Here is a 20,690-nt window from a genome sequence, read left to right as displayed (position 1 = left end):
GAAATTAAAAAAAAAAAAAGAAGAATGCTTGGAAACTAAAACAGCTAACTGCACAACAATGGAAACTAAAAATATAGGGCATTTTTTATGTGAGATTTCACAAGCTCAATAGCAATTTATTACTTGTCTCTGCATCTAGCATCCAGCACAAACAAAAATCCTCTGCCTAACTAGCGGATAGAGTTAGCATGAAGAAGTTTTTAACACCTAAGTACCTGGCTAAGTTAATTAGGCTTGACCACCAGCAGGGTGGGTAAACCTTGATATCAAACATAAAATAACATGTAACATGAGTCACAAGACAAAAGAAGTAATTGAAAACGGAGATAGGGTTGACTGGAAGCTAAAGGTTCTAAAATTTTGCTTCTCTCACTTTCCAGCAGCCAAGGAGGCACCATCCGATTGAACTGGCATATCTAATAAAAGACATTCCGGCAGATGACCTAAAACATCATGGAACAATTACTTCAAGAATATAACTGGTTATGTGAAGACGAAATTCGTATAAGACTACCTTAAATAGCATATGCGAAAACTTAAACTTACTGAAATAAAATCAAATGCTCCTGTGTCCTGAACAGTTCATTATTGAACTAGGCGTTTGGGTTGGAAAATTTGAATGGAATATATCAGACACAGGTGATCCTCCATTAGATCCATTGGAAACATGATTGATGCCAACATTTTATCCATTAAGATTACCAAAGTGTTGTAAGTTAGACATTGTTGCACGCAATTGCTGCTGAGCAAAGAAAATCCCCATAGCACCATAATTCATAGGGTGAGAAGAAAAGGCTGGGCTCAACATTATTCCAGGAGGAATGGCATATGACATGGTCCCTAAAGGAAACACCAGATTTGCATTCATCCCAGTGGCTTGAGAACTAAGGTTACCACTAAAAGAATCATTACAAGCTATATGGCTAGAATGAGAGTTGATATCGGCAAATATATTCTTAGGGTGTGCTTCAGAAGAGATTCCTTTCCGCTTCAAATTAGATGGATTCTCATTCATCGACAAGCCAGCCATTATATCATTAACAGCATTTTTTTTATTCTCTGGCTCAAATGGAGCTTCAGAATTGATCCCAAAGATATCAATTAGTTCAGATTTTTTTTTTTTTGCAGTCATATAATTACCATTGACAACTGACTTGTCATCTATAGTTATCCCAGAGAAAAGATCATCCACATTTTCTCTAACCACATCAGTGTGAAATGAGACATCTGCAAAGGGATCATCATCGATTTTCTGGTCCCTGGTGCTAATGCCAGCATCCAGACCATCTCCAAATAAGTCATTAACATGCAAGGTTGTTGTCAGATTTACAGCATTTTGATCATGTTGGTTTTGTTGAACTATCTAGTCCAATGTAATCATCTAGATCACCGGTGTCTATCAGGTCAGGCATTTGAACAAGTGAGGTCTCAGCCTTCAAAGACTTTTCTGAATAACTTGTCAAACCACCTATTTGCTCCCCATTCAAAAGGATCAACACCTGTTCACCAAGATCATATATGTGTCAACTGTGGCATCTACTTCATTAACTCAGAAAATAATACCCTTACTAGCCCTAAATTAGCATTCAGAGTACATAATAACTATTCAAAGTCATATACCATTAAGGACCATAAGATTGAAAGAAATAAAGATTAAACACAATGATCATACAAAGATCATGAATGTAGTCATTTACGCGGAAGAGTAATCAAAACAACGGAACGGAAACATAATGTGACATCTGTCAAGAACCAACCCTAAAATCTTAATTTATAGGCTTGGTAAAAAAGTAAAGATATAGCTGTCCTCAAATAATAATAAAAACAACACCAGAAACAAATCAATCTGGAGGGTCTATTTACACTTGGGCTGATGTTTAAGGGAAAAAATGAGGTAGCATCCAAAACTTAATGTAATATATAGCCAAAATTTCATCGATTTTTTTTTATTTAGAAGAAGAAATTAATACACTACAACAACTTAGATTTGCATAAATATGCTATCAGTAAATGCAAGATCTTAATGAACTCAAACAGAAGGGAAAGTTCAATCTGTCTTTCTAAACTTTATCATGAAACCAAAATACAATTGACATTTAGAAAGAATTTTTAAATGAAAATTTCCGTATCCTAAGTTCTCAAGCATGAGTTAGTTGAATTTTCCATTATCCCCTATTACATCAGTTTATAAAGTAGTGCAGTTGCTAAGTAAAACAAAGGGAAAAAAGTAAAACCCTACAAGGCACAAGCATGCCACCAAAAACAGTGCTGTGGGCTGGATCTTAAACTGTAAAAAAGATAATCTTTTTATCTTTCTGATTGAAAGTAAATGAAGGGTAGACTAAGATATTTACCTTGTTAGCCTTTTGTCTGAGAGAAGATTGGGGAGACTCAGAACATCTCAAAACAACATCTTTGTTCTCGGGTAAAATAAGAAGCCACAGTTAGAAAATGCTCATCTTCCTTTTTCCTCAAAATGGACTCAAGCACACACACAGCTTTCATGCAAACCTGACTGTCAATAATTCTGGTTAACGTTAAAAGATAACTGAAAACACAAATACTCCATTCATTGTTTTGGAAAGAAATCAATATGCAATTATCAGCAATATGAAACATGATCACGTAATGAGAACAGTGTACCTGCATGAAGGATGAAGTGGATAAGGTGATAGTGGTTTGTGTAGATAGCCAGGATATGAGCTAAGTACCTGCCACCCGGCACCACCTCCAGATGGCCTTGTCATCTCATGATTCAATACATAGGAGCAAAGAGTTACCTGCCGCATTGGAGATAGAAGCTTAGTTTCAAGGGCATGACTCAAAGCCAATGCATCAAGCTTTGCAGCCTCCACAAGGAAAGCCTGAATGGCATCTCGAGGAGCTTGTAGACGTACACCACCAGATGTCACTATGGTTTCCAACAATCTGTCTTCATGAGTTTTAGTCTCTGAATAATTCGAGCTGGATTCCCCATTTGGTGTTCCTGTCTTTAGTACTCTTGAATCCTAGCCCCAAGGTCCACTAGCAGTATTCTTGGAAACCACTTGACTGTCATTGCACAATTCAACTGGTTCATACTGATCAGAATAGTAAATTTCTGTAGTCAATGACCTTCGAAGTATAGGACTCTTGTAGTTTCCATTATCATTCTTTCCAAGCGAACGACCCTCAGTGAAACTTTGATAGATGCACTTCCAATACCAACTATCTCACTTAGAAATAATTTCTTATCATCTGAAGGCATTTCGAAGTTTGTGTTCCCAAATCCTTGTATTCGTTTGTTAAGGTCATCTGCAGGCGAAGGCTTACTATTACTATTGCGCTCTGCAAATATAGCAGAAATAGCCTCATTAGCTGTGTCCGCACAGCCTTATTGAGTGCATCCCTCTTCAAAGGATCCGGCTGCCCATTGTAATGAAATAACTGACGCATGGCCACTGAGTTCCTCTGCATCTCTCTCCTCAACTCCACACCAAACTTTCCCACTGCATATTTTATCAGCCTCAGAGCCTGAAAAAAATCCCACTACCAAGTATGAACATGTTTTGATAATTCATAATTACAGGATACAGTTTGCCCACACGTTAAACATTCAACTACTCAGAACATTTACATACCAAAACTTCTTTGCTTTGAAGAATACAGGGTTCTCTCACTGTTATTTTTGTTACTTGCCTTCTGTTTTTAGTTGCTTTTATATACAAAAACAAGTAGTATTTCGATACGGATATCTAATTACTTAAAACCTCAGTTAAATTTCATTACCATTAATTATTCAACTACTTGACTAAGTTAAAAATTTTCACTTTTTCGTTTACTTTTCCAACAAAAAAATTGATTAGAATTGACTAGATATAAGCGAACTGAAACCAAATTCGAAGCGAATTAAATGACATGACCTTTTGTTTAACGATGGGGCTTTTATGATCGAGTCGTTTCAACATAACCCGGGGACCTCTTTAACAATACTAAAATGCGATGATCTCAAGAGCTCGCAGATCTCTTCTAACTTATAAACGGGCGTTACTTTGTCCTCATCCGAGGTTGCCCCGTCGATCATCCACTATCTCCAGTACGATTCCACTGCTCGCCTGCTCGAGTCCATTTCGACAATTAAAAAGGAAACACCAAAATATTTGATTAAATTGAAGGGTTTAAGATCGATGTATTAGCATGATTGGTTGGTTTAAGCAGGGCCGTTGAAAAGAAGGGAAATTGTTGAAGAATTTCTATTGATTGGGACTAATAGAGAATTCAAAGAGATTCAATTTAGGGTTTTTATTTTTCTTAATTGGTTTCTCTTCCTTTTAAGAACTAGGAAACGAGAAAGAGCAAGAATCCGAAAATTTTCAGCACGTAGAGAGAGAGCAAAGACAGATAAGAGTTTTTTGGAAGGAAACAGGTCAGCAGGCAAATGAGGGGGTGACTCACTGAGCTATGTGATTCTCGCTGCCAATTGCGCATGGCTGCCAGTAGAGGTGTTCATGCTTGGGCCCCGCCTTTTCTATACAGTCCAGTTTGAGTTTGGTATGCGGTTTCGGGGAAATCCCGAAAATGAAATTCCCCGAAAAAAGAGAGAAAAAAAAAAAGAAATACGAAAATTTTGTGTTACACTTAATTATAGAAGTGGAATCCAAAAAGAAAAAGAAAAAGAAAAAGAGAATTGAAAAAAGAATTGAGGAAGAGAAATGGAGAGGTGAAGGAGCTGTTGCGAAGAACGAAAGTGGTGATAAGGCATCTGCCGCCGCCAGTTACCCAATCATTTCTGCCATTGTTGAATATGCTCCTTCACAGGGTATCTTAAACCCAAGAACTAAAAAAGATGGTCGAAGGGACCATTTTCGAAGGTGCATTCTTTTTGAAAGAAAAAAAAGTTTTATCGTTAGGCATTATTTAATGGGAAGCTTTTGCAACTAACATTGAAGTGACTCTTATGGCTTGTTATCTCGTACTAAATCTTCTTTTTCTTTTGTGGAACTAGATCCTAATTATCTGAAATTTCTCCAACTGATTGCAAAACCTGTCGAGAATCTTCCTAGTGCTGAGGTTCAGCTGGAAAGAAAGGAAGCAGAACTATATGGTTAGTTATGATAGAAGGAATAAAAAAAATGTGACCTCTAGTTATGAGTTTTTGTAACCCTAATATGAATGTGATTTCTTCGGTCCCACTCTAGTCTTTCTTAGGTGTTCCAATGAAACTCTACGCAAGTTTTTCTCATCTTAGAAACTCCTGGTTGTTACACTTACACCACTAATGGAATTTGAGTAACAAGCTGTCCGGAGTGGAACTCAGGTATTTTACCATGGGAAGGGATGCAAGTTTATATCATCATGGTGCCTTTTCCCTATATGACTTTAACGCATCATGTGCTTTTGACTTTTCATTTAACTGTTTTGTTATTTTTGGCTCATTGAGCTTGCACTATTTTGTACAATTCAACTTCATTAAAACATGATAGGCATATTGAGGAAAGGGGAATTTGCATGGTTTCCTTTCCTGTTCAATTTGTACATGAATTACTAGAATCCAATTTGACCAGAAAATGTCCAAGAGACCTCAGTCACACATGCTACAGTCTGTTAAGTGATGCTCTCCTTGGTCACTATTTCCATGAGATCCTTACGTTTGAAATTGTGTCCCAGGAAAAAGAAACCAAAAAAGAATTAATAAGTAGTACTTGCGTGACCACTTTTTTGTTTGTTTTGGTGACAGAGGTCAATCACTCTAAGAAAGGTTAGCAGATATGTTGCTGCTGCATCTACAAGCAAGCCTGGATCAAGTAGCAAGCGTACTTTCTTATTTAATGTACTGCTGGATATCTGAGCATATGGTACTTTGGTACTTGGATATAAGCCTTTCAGTACTTTTGAAAAATAATATATTTGCATTGTGAACTTTTCTTGTTGAAGTCACCCTACTAGTGAATGAGAGGCCTTTTATTTCTACTAGAGCATAGCTTCGACTTATCTGGATTATCTGCTTTATAATTTTGACTCAGTTCTTAGTTGATAGTTATTCCTTTTTCTCTTTACAAGCAAAGATTATTAGCAAGCATTTTAAGGAGGTACTTACAGTGGAATAAGATGTGAAAATAGGCTGGTTTCTGAAATTTGAAGCATCTTGAGATTCCTTTGGATAAGGCATGAAGGATACTTTCTTATAAAGGCTAGGTTAATCTCTAAAACTCAAAGTTTTATACTTTACTTGTTAGGAAAGATAAAAAGAGACGACGTTGGAAAAATTTTTAATTTAATAATTAGGTTTTATAACTGTTTTCTTATTTTGTGACTTAATCATAGAATTAAAAAAATTTTCATCCTCATTTTTTTTAATCTTTTTTACCAAGCAAAAGCCTGAAAGGTGAGAATGTCAACAAGTAGATATAGAAATCCCACACCAGTGACACTCTTAACAGAATGAGCTATATCTTAGGATCCTGAAGCTCTACACCATCATAAATGTTTCACATAATAGATGAAAGGAATGACTTTTTAGAATGAATTTTGATTATATCCGCTATCTAACAGACTGTTGTAACCACAGGAGAAAATACTATTTTCAGTGAGGCAACTTCTTTCCCCTGTTTGTCGTTTGGCTCAAAAGATTTTTAACATCTAAAGAAAGCAGATCCCAGACCAGTAAAAGACAGTGACTCTGACCGCCCGCTCTATTACTGTCGTACCACAGTGGCTAACCATGAATAATTTTCTCTTGATTAAGGAGACTGAAGTGTCCTTTTTTGACGTAAATGATATTGCTTTCTGTCACGCCTCCTCGTAAGAAAGAAGAAATTTATAAGAGATATCAAGAAAGGCAAAAGTACAATGATATCAACGAAAACTTATAGAGAAGGACGCTGCTTGCACCGACTAGGCTAAAGGTAGACTGAGGTCTTACAAGTCCTAAACTTTGTAACACTGATTAAAGGACAATTTCTATAAATATGAAAGGTTGTCCGGTTTATTTCTTTTATCTTTTTTATTTGAAGTTTCTAGTGCTTAGTTTCGAAGACTTTTTATTTTACTCATCATGTGGGTTTGTCTGTTGAATAGCACTCAACTCTGCATAATAAAAGCTGAAATATTGATATTTGTCATTTGTTTATGGAACCCAAGGCTAGAGAAATTATCTAAAAATGAAAGTCATGCCTGTCCACGAGCTTCTATCAGTTTAATGTTCTCTATCTTCTATTGGCCTTCCTTCTCTTCCTAGTGCAACTTTATAAGAAAACTCTCCTCAGATCTCTTTCTTTCTTTCAAAAGTAGTACTATTTTTAGAAGCTAAACTTACAAAGAAGATAACTTTAGTAACAAATCGTTGGAGCAAAATTTTGCATGCAGTTTTGATATTCTAAATTATTATTTTCGTTGCCTGTCTTTCATATGGAGCAATTTTAAATGATCTTTTCCAATGATCATGTGATGCTTTATTTGTGCATGTGCAATTTTTGAAGATGAATAGCTGTTATTTCTCATTCAAGGAAACTTGTTTGATTGGCAGCATATTCGAAAAGACATTGCAAAAGGTGCAAAGAAGTCCAATTTTTTTGTTGCATCCAAGCAAGAGAATCAATCAGTGACTTCTGTTGCGAAAGAAATTAGAGAGAATGGAACTGGTGAGGGTTTAAACTGTCTTTGCAAAGGCTTATGAACCACATAGAGCTATATCAGCATTTTTATCAAATTTGTTAGCGATATCATTGCGATTGTTTGTTTTTGAACATAGAGCAAGATACAATTCTAGAGATAAAATAAGTTATTGATTGTTTTTGCAATAAACAACCCTCATGCTGTTCTATAGTGCATTGCTGGATTAAATTAATATAAATTTCTTTGAGTGTTCAAAATTGTCTGTAAACATATGTCTCTTGTTTTGCGTCCATAGACATCTCATAAAATGTTTAACTGGAAAGCTTAGCATGTTTTTCATGAATGTGTTTAACTGCAAAGCTAATTGTAAATGTTTCGGGAGGACTGTTTTACACATAACCTATCATCAATGCCAATGACTACCTCCACCTGTTATTATGCATTTAATTTATCTGTGATCACCCTTCTGTTTCATATATCTCATACCTTTTGATTGATCATTAAGAAAAATAAAGCATTATGAGTTTGACAATTGGTATGAAATACAAAAAATCAAGTATTTATTACTCCAGATGATCCACAATAGCAAGGATATGGCTCTTATCCCCATACTATTTGGAAATCAGAGATATTATACACCAGTGTACAGGTGTATCTGACCCATGGAACATTGATATAATGCCGCTGCAATTTTCTCATAGCGCCACTGAAAAGGAATATACTGAAATTTTCTTTAATCGAGGCCCCCATGATGGAGCTTTATTTCAACCTAAGTTCATACTTTGGACTACTCTTATTTGTCTCTAAAACAACCGCTGAAATAATGCCGACCTTTAGTTTTCTTGTAATTGTTTTTATACTGGAATTAGTGCAAGAGCCACATGTCATTCTATGTACTTACTTTTGAGCTTGTGCGTTTATGTATGTTTAAGTTGATGGGTTTATTCTCTCTCTGGACTTGAGTTTGGATTATCTTCTTTCATTTGGCTGGAAGTTGGTGACATACTAAATACCTTAGGTGCAGGTATTGGTCTTTAACTTTTCTTTTTCATTGTATTTCCCCCATTTTTTTTGTAATTAATTGCATTGCAATCTGTGGCATTATGGTCCTGTAGCTGGAATCACTTCTTCTGCTGATTCTGGGAAGAAAAAGATCCTGCTCCTGAAACCAAGAGATCGAGAGGCTCCTCTTATAAGATATTGCCTTTTGTTTGTCTCCTTTCCACTCACTCATGGTGTCCATTGTTAGCTATATTCAAGTTTTATTTTACTGATTTGAGAAATTTTTTTATATGTGCTTGTGGAGTTAATTTTTTGAATTGGTTGTTTCAAGTTTGGTGCAAATATGATGATCTCCTTATAAATTTCCTATGAGCCAGAGGGTGTTTCTGGACAGCATCATCTCCTGTAGCAAATTCACCTGGTTCAACTGCTCCAAGACAGAGACAAAGACATGAGGCTGGTGGAAAGTTACTAAGGAGCATACTTTTGAGTAATGAAGCGGGCCAAAATCAATCTTCAGCAGCAGTCAAGCGTCAGCCGGAAACTCAAGCTATGAGTCTGTACAATGTCAAGAGACCTCGCCGGCCCACTAATATACGATTGGGTCTTGTCTCTAATGAAATACGTGCATTGAAATCTGATGGTGATACTAAAAGAGTTTCAGATGATTAGTTCATAAAAAAGGGACTGCATGGTTCAGGATCTGGCAGTGAGAAGCATGAAAAAGGTATAAGAAAATAAGGATAAACCTGATCATGGTGTATGGCCCCTCTTCATCGTTCTGATGTTTCACAAGCTAGTGAGGAGCGCCTGACACCCTCTGTGTTACAATCTGCACTGGCCTCTTGTAATTCCATTGAGGGTATTAACGCTTCTGCACATGAATATCTGGTGTTTGCAAAGTGTGGACAGATTTGGGATACAATTCTTGTATCAAGATGTCGTACTGTTTGAATTTGCAAGAAATGAATCTGTTTAATGCAAGCTAATTTACCTAACTTTCTGTCTACGATTTTTCAGTTACCCAAGGAGAAATGAAAGCCGACATGCCTAATGGAAGCAGTGGACATATTATTCCGTCAGAAAATGGTTAGTGTCTCAATAATTGATTGATTCAGTATTTTTGTCACATGCAGTATTACAGGAATTCCTTATTGATGATACCATTCATTAAGGTTCCAATAGACATTTTGGTCAGCATCCAAGAGCCAATAATACGAAGGATGATGGGTCTGTCATATCAAGTAAGGGCAAGTCTTCCAAAAGAGGAGGTGGTACTAGCTCTGGAGCCCATGAGGTCAGCAATTTTGTGTTGAATCAACTGTAGTTGTTGTCAACTTTTGTTCACCTTTTATGGTCTTTTCTCTATCTACTTGCAGAAACAAGTTTGGGTTCAGAAGTCGTCTTCAGATTCTTAGAAAATCTAACTAAATTGGTAAGCCCGTTGCGTATCAAAATCCATTAAATTAGTTGATGAATTTTCTTACTCCATGTGTCAGTTACTTGGTTTTGTTTCTGGGCTTGTGAAACTAATTCATGCTAGTAATATACTGTTTCTAGGATTGTTATTGCTTGTTTTATTGATTTACAGGCGGTTTCAAGCGCAACCTTACCACCCAATGTTAGGGTTCTTATCTTCTCCTGTGAAACTAATTCATACTAGTACTACACTGTTTCTAGGATTGTTATTGCTTGTTTTATTGATTTACAGGCGTTTTCAAGCACAACCTTACCACCCAATGTTAGGGTTCTTATCTTCTCCTGTCGTGTTGCGATAACTTGCAACATCTATTTGCCTTGGCTGTGTTCTCCGGAATAGTTCTTGAATAATCCTTACCTGGTACTAGATAATTCCCTTATTGGGCTGTCAAGAGCAAGCATCGGCAGGCAATCAGGTGGGAAGACTTACTGTACTGGATCAAGAATAATGCTGATAATCAGCGGTGATGGAAGGGGAGATCCTGGTGAACTGTCTTGTGGATTTTTTTTTTTTTTGGTTGAATTGATGCAAGGTGTTTAGAAGTTAAATTGAATCATATTTGTTGAAGAGTTCACCACTTTTCAGAAATCATGTTAGTGTGTTTTCTGTCCATACCAAAATGTTTTGCACTGTTTGAAGAACATGTAAATTACAAGAGAATAACAGCCTGTCTCTTTACTGCAAGGAAAAAGAACAAATTACCGACAGGTGGCCCTAGTGTTCTACATACAAGAATGGCCTATCGCAGTGTTGAAGCCAGGTAATGTGCCTTTTGTCTTCTGTCAGGAAAAAGAAAAAGGTTAAAGAATAGTTGGTTTTTATCTGAAAATCAAGTTATGGAATCTGAACAATTTCTACTAAAATTTTGTGAAGAGACTGTGGCTTTGAGAAGAATGGGCAGTGATCACTCCCTTTAATCTTGAAAACTCCTTCTGTTGGGTTTTCTCTTACTAGCTTTTCTTGCACATCTGGTGAAAGAGCATGATCATCTAATGTCTGAATGAAGAACCGCCGCCCGGATCCGTACTTCTCGGGTGACAATGACAGTTTCTCCATGATTGGACCTAGTGGTGTGGGTCTCATGGAAACCATTGCCAAAGATACATCCTGGAAGGAACCAAATACCATGTTGAATAATATATTAATTAACACAGCATTTAGAATTGACATGCTATAACATGTTCAATGCAACATATTATTCCCCATTAAACCCAACATGCATCATCATTAATTATGATATCAACAGTCCTGATCTAAGATGTTTTTTTTGGAGGTGTCCGTCCATATATATTTTAAAAAATTACCAACAGATTTTGAAATTCTTTCGATGAAAATAATATCCAAATTTTTTTTAAAATTTTCTTATTTTCTAATACTTGTACATGTACATCCCCCGGTCTTCTTCAGTACTGGAATGGTAAAAAATGGATAACTAGAATTTTCAAGGTTCTCTAATATCATCCCCTTGACCACTAAGGCTTGTAACATACCTTTGTTGGTGATTGATTGAAATATAACCCTTTCATCAGCTGTTTCTCAAACATGAACCCTGTAGGAGGCTTATCTTTGCCATTTCCATAAATCAAAAATTGCGACTCTTGCATGAAACGTTCAGCAGAACCAAGCTGCAATAATTTTTTTTTATGAGACCATGTAAACCACATAATAAAGAGCAATGAAAACTGAGGGAGAACCTTAACCACAAAGATTCAGTAAAATAACAACCAAGGTTGGAGTACAATTCATTCTAGTTTGTGACGTTTTAATTATTTTTTAGTACAAAGGAGACAGTAGCCTAGGAATATAAGAAGGGGTTGAAGATGACTGAATTTGAATCCGAAACCTACTGGATGCCACCCATGTACAACAATTGGCAGCAAGCTAGGCATTGATAAAATACCTCTTCAGCAAAGACATCAAAAGGTCTCTGACCATTAGACACCATTGTAGCACAAAGGAAAATTGCTTTGGAGATCTTTTCTGGGAAATGCTCCAATGCATAAGAAAGGCATGCTCCTCCGCTGCTGTGATTAGGGGTGTAATCGAGTCGAGTCGAGCTAAATAGTGAGAAGATCGAGCTCGAGTTCGAGTTTAACTCACAATTCGAGACTCAATACTCGGTTCAAACTCGATCGAATTTTATTTTTTAAACTCGAGCTCGATTCGTAATCGAATTCGAGTTATTCGAGCTCGCTCGATTAAGCTTGATTAATATGTAAAAATAAGTTCGATTCGTATACTCGACAAGAGTTCGATTATTCATGCTCGAACTCGAACTTGAAATATTTTATTAATTAAAATAATAAAAATATATTTAAATATAAAAACTCAATTAAGTTCGCGAGCTACTCGAGTCGGATATAAAAATACTCAAATTCGGCTCGATTGATAAATCGAGCTACTCAAGCTCGACTCGATAATAATCGAACCGAATTCGAGTTTTCTTCGAATCGAACCCGAATAACTTACGAGTACTAATGTATCATTTATACTCATAACTGTGACCCATCAAAATAACTTGCAAAAATTAATAAATGAAAATAAATTAAACATGACATATGCAAAGGCTTTTTTAGATGAATAAAACTCATGGTAATATCAAATCTACCCTCTTACCTTCTCATCTTCAGGAAGGTTCTGTAGATATTGAATCAATGGTTTTGAATATTCTGCCAATGTAGTGACAGTGTTTGTATCTGTCAGATCAACACCAGAACCTGTGAGATCCAATGCAGTAGGCAGAAGGCCCACTTCCTCCAACTGAGCAATTGTTTTATACCAACACCAAGCTCCAAATCCTTCTCCATGTATCAGAATGATTCTTTTAAACTTGATATTTTCAAGAGATTCCAATACCTACAGAGAACATGAAAATGGTATATATATAAACCATACAGAAAGGGGATATAATTTGTAAAAATGTTATCCTAATACAATTATGTCTATTTCAACATTTTTTAACCTCAGCATTTCCATTTTCCCATTACTTCAACACAAATTGTCTCCAACGTTTAGCTTTCATGAAGTTTATCACTGATCTTTCACCAGCCTTCATGGACCATGTTCCACATTCTTATCATCACAAAACAACGGAATAAAAAATGCTTTTGAAATTGCCTTTCATAAAATAACCGAAAGAAAAGTGATAATGTGGGCTTATAAAGCTTTAAACAGATTGTAACAAAAAGTGCATATCATAAGAACCCTTTTATCTTTTGATTAAAAATAATAAAATAAAGCAGAAAAAGATCTCTTCATCTTCTCAACTAAATTGTATGAGAGATTTAAAAACTGACTTGAAGATATAAAAATAAATTGCTAAAAGCAGATTATTCAAGTACATAGTTTGTCAGGTTCTCCTTTTAAGTTTTCCAATATTAATAGCTTGACCATTGACTAACACTGTTTTTCAACATGATTAACAACTTTTTCTAACTTTAGCTCCTATTTTACAATCAATCACCAAAGCCCTACGTTTCCATCATAGATCCAATCAATTGGAACAGTAATTAACACAATGGTTACACATGAAAACAGTCAGTAAAGGAAAGCCAAGTAATTTAATATTGGTATTTAATAAAAAAAACCCACCTTTTTTTCGTTATTCGCTAACGGATCAGAGTGTCTTCTAGAGCTGGTAGAGCCAATTCTCTTTGATATGGATCCATCAAATCTGTGCTGATGAAGAGCTATAGACAAAGCTAGCTTATGCAAAAACTCTTCTTCTGCAAGCATTTTCCTTTGAGACCTCCCCATTCTCTTGCTTCTTAATCCATTATCTTTGGTATCTTTCTTTTTTCTGCAAATGAAGCTATACCCATTATTCAGAAAAACACAAAAAGGTTAGTTTTTTTTCCTTTTTAACACAACCTAGGAAACTTTTTATAAAAATAAAATTTTTAAAAACAATTTTAAAGCATTTCTGACAGAAAAGTGGAAGAAAGTCGAGAGATTTCCAGGAAACAAAAATTTTTTAATGAATGGAAAGTGGCAGAAAGATGGAAATATTTGTTTTCACTTTCAGCTTTAAGATTTTGTTTTATTCTAGTATATAAGGATTAGTTCAAAAATGAGAGAAGAAGAGATAGGAAAAGGAGTTGGTATAAAAGCGGAAGAAAGACTTGGAAGAGGTAGTTTATAAAAAAGACATTAAACAAATGTGTGAAACACCTCCTTAACTCAAATACCCAACCGAATTCAAGTGTTTTTGGATACTCGCTTCTTTCAACGGTAGGAGACTTTCAGTGCTTTCGTCTTTCTCTCTCCCGCTAGAAAATTTTAGACTTTCCTTTTCTTATTCTGTCTGTTGACCGTTGGATTCGGGTTCTCCAGTTTACTGCTAACTGCTGTTAATAACAGGAAGATGTAAAGATTTTGATGCATCACGGGTTCGTATTTCAGATTGGGCTTGGGGTTTTTATTTTTTTCGGATTTCAGCTCCGGTTTAAATCGTGACAGTTCGAATCACGTTGATTTTAAATTTTTTAAATTCAAATAATTTCAAGTTTCAATTTTTCGGGATTTGATTTTTTTTTTTAAATTTGAATTGAATCAAATTTAAATCTTTAACTTTTTAAAATTAATCTGAATCAATTCAAGTTTGTCATATGACACGCCAAACCCAAATGAGACAAAAGAGAGTGCATTAATCAATCCATCATTTTGCCTTAACAAAATTTGTTTTCCATTTTCAATGAACAGTTATAGATGTCTAACATGTGCTGTGATATAACAAGCCCATTTGGGTAGCAAAGGCAGCTCCTCTCTGCCACCAGGGTCACAAACTCTGGCGGACAGGTTTTAAACATTGAAAGACTGTTATGGAAAATGTAAGCTCTGAATCAGGAGATAAATATGCAAATTACAAAAAAAAAAAAAGAAACAATTAATTCATTATTTTTCATGAAGCTACACCCAAAGAATCTATAACATCATCTGACTCATCAACAAGCATCTCGTTTCTAAAAAGCAATTTAAGGTATGGAAGAACTTTGGGAAGCACAGGCAAATCTGCTATGTTGATGCTCATCATGTCAAAAGCAATGCATGTTTTATGCATGTGTGTCTCATCAAATACAGGAATTTTCGGGTATCTTTGGCTGAAATGAGTTAGAATAATGCGATAAGCACCAGCAGAGTTACCCACTTCAATGGCTTCCTTGGTTGTGCTGTGGTTTCTTGCAATGGCCTCCTCAACCAAGCCATCCTCAAAAGTTGCCTGTAATATGATCAAGTTCAAGCCAGTCAATCAAATTAGCCCAGTGATGTTCATGCAAGCATAAAAGGATCTCCAATTTCAAAGTAAACTTGAAGCTGAATAAACCCTTTTAAGAGCCTTAAACAGTGAGAAGATATACTGGATAGGCATGGAAAATATGAATACATTTAAACGCCAGCCATCAAAATATCTTAATTGTATGCCATAAATCTCTCTACGAACAGATATTGAAATTGTACAACCTTGCACCAATACTATCGAAGAAAGGTGATGGCAACAAAAGCTATTAGCTATGATGATATTCAATTAAACATAATATAAAATTATAAATTTCAAAATCGGTAACTTGCCTCATGTATGAGTACTGTTGCTCCACGAGATGCATCTACCAGTTCTGGACAGGGCCTAGTGTCACCTGAGTACACAATCTTCCACCCTGGGATCACTTTTCCAACACTGTTGACACGCTCTGCAGCTTTCAAAACAATGCCAAATGCCTGGGGACAGTGTACGACAGGAAAACTAATCAAAGCCTCTAATCCTGCTTCACCTAGCACTTTCTTCAAGCTCTTTAGAAATGGATAAGCTGCAGAATGGTCAACCGGACTGCCTGGTTTTCTCCAATAGCTCTGCATTTGGCTTCCTCTAGAAAATAAAGGTCCATTAATATCTTGCATGCTTTCATTGTTGACATTCAAATGTATTGGACTTTTTTGAGATGATCCATCATTATTTGATTCTTTATTGCTTTCAAAAGCATCCCATGAAGCTTCTGTGGTGCTCCTGCAATCAAGGAACTGCATATCAAGATCTTCAAGTCTTTGATACGCATCTAAAAATCGCTTAAGCTGTCGTGGTCCTATAACCAGCAATGGTTCATGAGGCACTCCCCTTAACAAATCACGTCTCAGAGCAAGCACTCTCGCCAAACCAGTGTGGTGATCGGCATGAATATGTGAGATCCAAACACATTTTAGATTTCTAATAGCATTGTCTGCACCATCTACACCATATCTGTTTTCTCAATATACCAATCATCATGAGTTAGAAATAAAAGGGTAAAGACCATGATAACAACCATATCTAACAAAAATCTTTGTGACATGTTACCTTCTTTTCAGTTGTCCCAGGGTTCCTTCTCCACAATCCAACAGCAAACTTCCTTTGGAGTAAAGATTGATATGGACAGAGCTAACATTACGATACTTAGAAGGCTGAGATGAACCCGTTCCAAGAAGCACAATTTCCAGGTCATCTCTCCTTATGTTTTCAAGACAACTGGGCAGAGTATTTTCAGTCAACCATGGCTCTTCAATCATAACTCTATCATCTTTAGAAGGAGTTAACACCTCTCTACTTTCTTTAATCCCATGCCAGAAGTGTCTGACTTGTTCGGCAGCATCTGCAATCTCTGGAATTTCTGAATGAAGTTCATCAATTACTTGGGATTGATCTATCAGAGTTGGAATATGTGATCTATCCAGTCCCAGATGAGCATAAGGTCGCAATGTAAACTGTCCAAAATATAAGTAGGAAAAGCTGTTAACTAGGAAACTATTGCACTATTAAATTTTCTTAAGAGTCCAGAGCTCAATATAAATAAAGAGTCAGTGATTTACCACAAAAGCTTCTAAACAGCAATATTTTGACTTCTTTTTATGGTAACATCTAACCACCAAATTGTTTCACTTAATTCATGGAACAGGAAAAAAAAGTCATTTTATAGCAGGAAAATTGGTTCTTAAGGTTTTTTTATTTTTAAAGAAAAAGAACCAGCATCAACCCCAAGAGAAATACCTTTAAGAGATTTTCAGCAGAAATGCTTTCACAGATCTTTGAAGTGAGACCCTGGTAAAAAGAAATAATACTCAGTTGCCTCCAAACTTTTCACGATATAATCAACCTGATGGTCCAAAAATGTCACTTGTAGGATGTAAACAGACCTCACATGAAGCAAGAGCATCTGATGCTGAGTAATTAAGGTGCTGAAGAGACCAGAAACCTGGAGCTGGAAAGAACTGTGGGCATAAGTAATTAAGTCGTGCTGCAATTCTTGCACTTGATTTCAGAATTGGAACCTCAAGATTCTTCCTGCAAGCAACATGACAAATATAAGAAAATTCCTCAGTTAATAGGCCAGGGGAGCAAAACTCACTTTCATGCAAGAAGCAACTGACTCACTTTTCATGTCCAGCCATGATATGTTGGGCTGAGCCAAATTTCTTTATCCATTTCTGATAGTTGGGACTGCTTACAACGGAAGCAGGACTTAAATGAATGACACAGTTTACCACCTTAGTACTCTCTGTTAGTTGACTTGATACATCTGTGTAATATTCACTTAGGCATTCTATGGACAACAATTCCTGTACATGAGATTCTGTTGGACAGTCAACGAGGAAGACAATAGGACCAGGAACAGAAGGACCCATTACATCGCTTGGATGAACCTATGCATGGTAAGGAAAATTTATTATGGGTCGAAAAGTATAGTAACTAGACAATTAACTGATGCACCAAAGCATAGAAGGGCCACAAATATTTTCCTTGTTCACAGATCACCTACCATGATATCTAGGCGGTCTGACTTCACTGATTTACCATGTTGCAGCTCACTATACTTTGGCCCAGCTTTCAGGCCAAGAGCTGCAGCCTTTTTTGGGTCAAATTTCCCCATAAGTTCAGGCAATTCACAAATATATACAACGGACATTTCACCGGGCTTAATTTGGGACTGTCCTGAGCAATGTGGATGTAGGAGAATCGCTGATATTTTGACAACCTCATCTTTGACAAGAACAATGCGATCTGAAGCTTTATTTGGAGCAGGCACAGTGGCAGCAGCATCAGAAGTGAGAGCCGGCCCAAAGCTCTGAGTGTGAACCATGGTTGCATGTGGAATGAAAGATTTCATTGCACCAACTAAAAAATCAAGATCTGAGGGGCCCCATATTTTGACCTTTATAGCAATATAGGCTACTGTTTAAGTAATAGGCACAACAATATCAAGGAAAAGTTAAATATTTTAGATCAGTCGAGGACTTACACTATAGCCTTCTTCTCCCATGCCAGCCAAAGTCAGCAACAAACCTGCAACAATGAGTTAAAACTCAGCAATTCAGGGCCTGTAGAATCATTTTCGCATATACAGAATTAAAATTACCATAAAACTAAAGCTTAAAAATAATGGTATATCAATTTCTACGAATGATTACAATGAAGATTCAAGATAAACCTGGAAGTCCACCCGCTGTCTCTGAGCAGACACGTGAGAGAAATATGTGATCTATCTGGAGAAAACATCCGCATCAGAGTTAGACTGAAAGTGAACAAATTGGCAAATAGATCCACCTAATAAACAAAAGTATATTCGATACCTTTGACAACTTAATTTTATGCTCTGTGCAAAATCGTTGTAATCCCTGCCATAACAGCAGTTAATAATTGATAACAATATTAATAGGAGCTCATAAGCTTTCTAGAGAAATTATATCTTTATTGGTCACTGCCCATGTTGCATTAATTTTACCATCCTAGATCCATTTTACCTTTTAAGGCCCAAATAGTCACTGGTAAGGCCTTTCAAAATTGAAGCCAGAAACCAATTAAGCACATTAGTAATCAACATTCTAACTCCAAAAACAGACAAGGTAAGTTAGGCTCCTGAAAACAGAAAGGTGGGCAGTTGCCTATTGTTCCTCCGGAAAAAGAATAGAGTCTGTATATTCATACAAAAGAACACCAGATGTCCGTCCATTGCATGGTTAACTATATGGCAGTGAATGATAGACCACTGTACATTGAACATAATTCACAGTTTAAAATACAGGAAATTGAAGCACTATCCTTCTGGTCATAATACATGTTTCAGTCATGAGATTAAAAATAATTGGACAAGGCCAAACAACAGCTTAGTCATTCATTTTATTGCATGAACTATGTGCCACTATCGGGTAATTGCTAAGTTAACTAGGAAGGACCACAACTCTGAGATAAGCCATACTTCCTACATGCCAATGATTGCTTAGAATGCATTGTCAGAAGCCTTTTTGAGTGAACTAAAAAGAAGCAACTCTAATAGATAAGACCTGGGATTATACTAAGTCATTTTCTTGATGAATATTTATCTCACCAATCACATTAGGACTCCTATACGTTAAGCAGAGTTTGAATATTTCTTATACATAATGAAGGAACGTCAGCTTTTTAGCATGCCGGATGATGCATATAAATTGTACTGAAGCTACACATGAGAAATAAGTATGGACTACATTCCATTCTTTAAAATTTCAAAAACTGTAATATTTTTAAAATATGCCACCATGCTTACCTCTCCAGCATTAAAAATAAATCTTTGTTTGTCGAAGAAAAGCAAGATCGAAGGTGATGTGTCTTGTGTATCCATTCCAGTCCCCAAAATCTGCAAATCAAAAGATGTCTGATATTAGTAATCAAAATAAATTAAAACTTCCCAACACTGTCAAGTAAAAAATTAAACTTTAACCAAGAAAACATTACACCATCATTGGGGCACCATTATCACTATTAGCATTCTAGTACAACATCAATTTTTATTTGCATTTCAATTTTTTTTAAATGGCTATAAAACCAGAACCAACAGTGAAAAAAGCAAATTATATTGATCAATTCCGAACCAATGACTAAAGTGCAATAAAAGTAAAATAATGCAATTTGTTATCCTTTTTTTTAAAAAAATTTTTATCACAAATAATTCCCAAAACAAGATGCTCTAGAGTCATTTAGTCAAAATTCACAACTTTGATCCAAAAAAAAAAAACAAACCCATTTCACCAAATCACTCAATTCCACTAAAAACCCAATAAAAAATTAGAAATGAAGAAAAATGACCTGAACATATGCAATAGTATTAGTAGGATTAAGCTTCCGTTCTTTTAACTGGGGATTCTTTTTAGGCCTATCACTCTTATCTTGCCCTTCTGCCCTCCTTTTATTAAACCCAAAAGAAGAAGAAGAAGAGCCTCTTGACTCCTCAGCTGTTTCCTCCATGGCCACTTCTCTGCCTCTGCCTTTACGCTCACTGAAAGTGCTGCTATTTCTTCTGCGAAGGTTGAGCGAATCACGATAGGGAACGGAACGCGGTCGTTTTGAGGAAGAAGATGAAGCTAGGAGGGTGAAGAGAGAAGAGGGTTTTGGATTGGGTATAGAGATGAAGAGAGGGGAAGAGAGGGTGGGTTTTAGAGGAGAAAAGAGAAGGCGCAAGTTTGGAGAAATATATGGCATTTTTTTCAAGTGTTTGGGTAAGGCATTAACGCTATGGGAGGGAGGCTTTTGTAAGGGTTTTAGTTTTAGGCCTTTTTTGCGTTGCTGTTGGAAAGGAGACAGGGTTTCCTTGGACAGTTGGTTTTGACTCCCCTC

General features: G+C 36.2%; 2 protein-coding genes and 1 pseudogene across 3 annotated transcripts; all 3 read right to left on the bottom strand.

Moving 5' to 3' along the window:
• Positions 1-196: 196 nt before the first annotated feature.
• On the bottom strand, positions 197-5,822 carry LOC111278944 (protein MODIFIED TRANSPORT TO THE VACUOLE 1-like; annotated as a pseudogene). The gene is made up of 4 exons (XR_016344033.1): positions 3,903-5,822; positions 2,781-3,513; positions 2,355-2,511; positions 197-1,499 (listed from the first exon to the last, which is right to left on the bottom strand). The product of XR_016344033.1 is annotated as a protein MODIFIED TRANSPORT TO THE VACUOLE 1-like (transcript).
• A 4,175-nt stretch (positions 5,823-9,997) lies between these two features.
• Positions 9,998-14,488, bottom strand: LOC111278422 (putative methylesterase 14, chloroplastic). The gene is made up of 4 exons (XM_022865056.2): positions 13,667-14,488; positions 12,692-12,931; positions 11,566-11,700; positions 9,998-11,182 (listed from the first exon to the last, which is right to left on the bottom strand). Exons 1-4 carry the CDS (start codon positions 13,829-13,831, stop codon positions 10,910-10,912), a joined length of 813 nt encoding a protein of 270 aa, XP_022720791.2. The 5' UTR covers positions 13,832-14,488; the 3' UTR covers positions 9,998-10,909.
• Positions 14,489-14,907: 419 nt separating this feature from the next.
• LOC111278943 (tRNAse Z TRZ4, mitochondrial-like) lies at positions 14,908-20,574 on the bottom strand. Its single transcript, XM_022865717.2, has 12 exons — positions 20,163-20,574; positions 19,624-19,713; positions 18,671-18,715; positions 18,529-18,583; positions 18,340-18,383; positions 17,860-18,252; positions 17,475-17,743; positions 17,237-17,384; positions 17,091-17,141; positions 16,404-16,807; positions 15,644-16,307; positions 14,908-15,293 (listed from the first exon to the last, which is right to left on the bottom strand). Exons 1-12 carry the CDS (start codon positions 20,553-20,555, stop codon positions 14,976-14,978), a joined length of 2,874 nt encoding a protein of 957 aa, XP_022721452.2. The 5' UTR covers positions 20,556-20,574; the 3' UTR covers positions 14,908-14,975.
• Positions 20,575-20,690: the final 116 nt, after the last annotated feature.

This window comes from Durio zibethinus, chromosome 8 (assembly GCF_047325235.1).
Source record: "Durio zibethinus cultivar Kanyao isolate XHJ-2024 chromosome 8, ASM4732523v1, whole genome shotgun sequence".
Lineage (NCBI taxonomy): Eukaryota > Viridiplantae > Streptophyta > Magnoliopsida > Malvales > Malvaceae > Durio > Durio zibethinus.
Note: the sequence above shows the minus strand (reverse complement) of the source record. Positions and strands in the feature narration are given on the sequence as shown.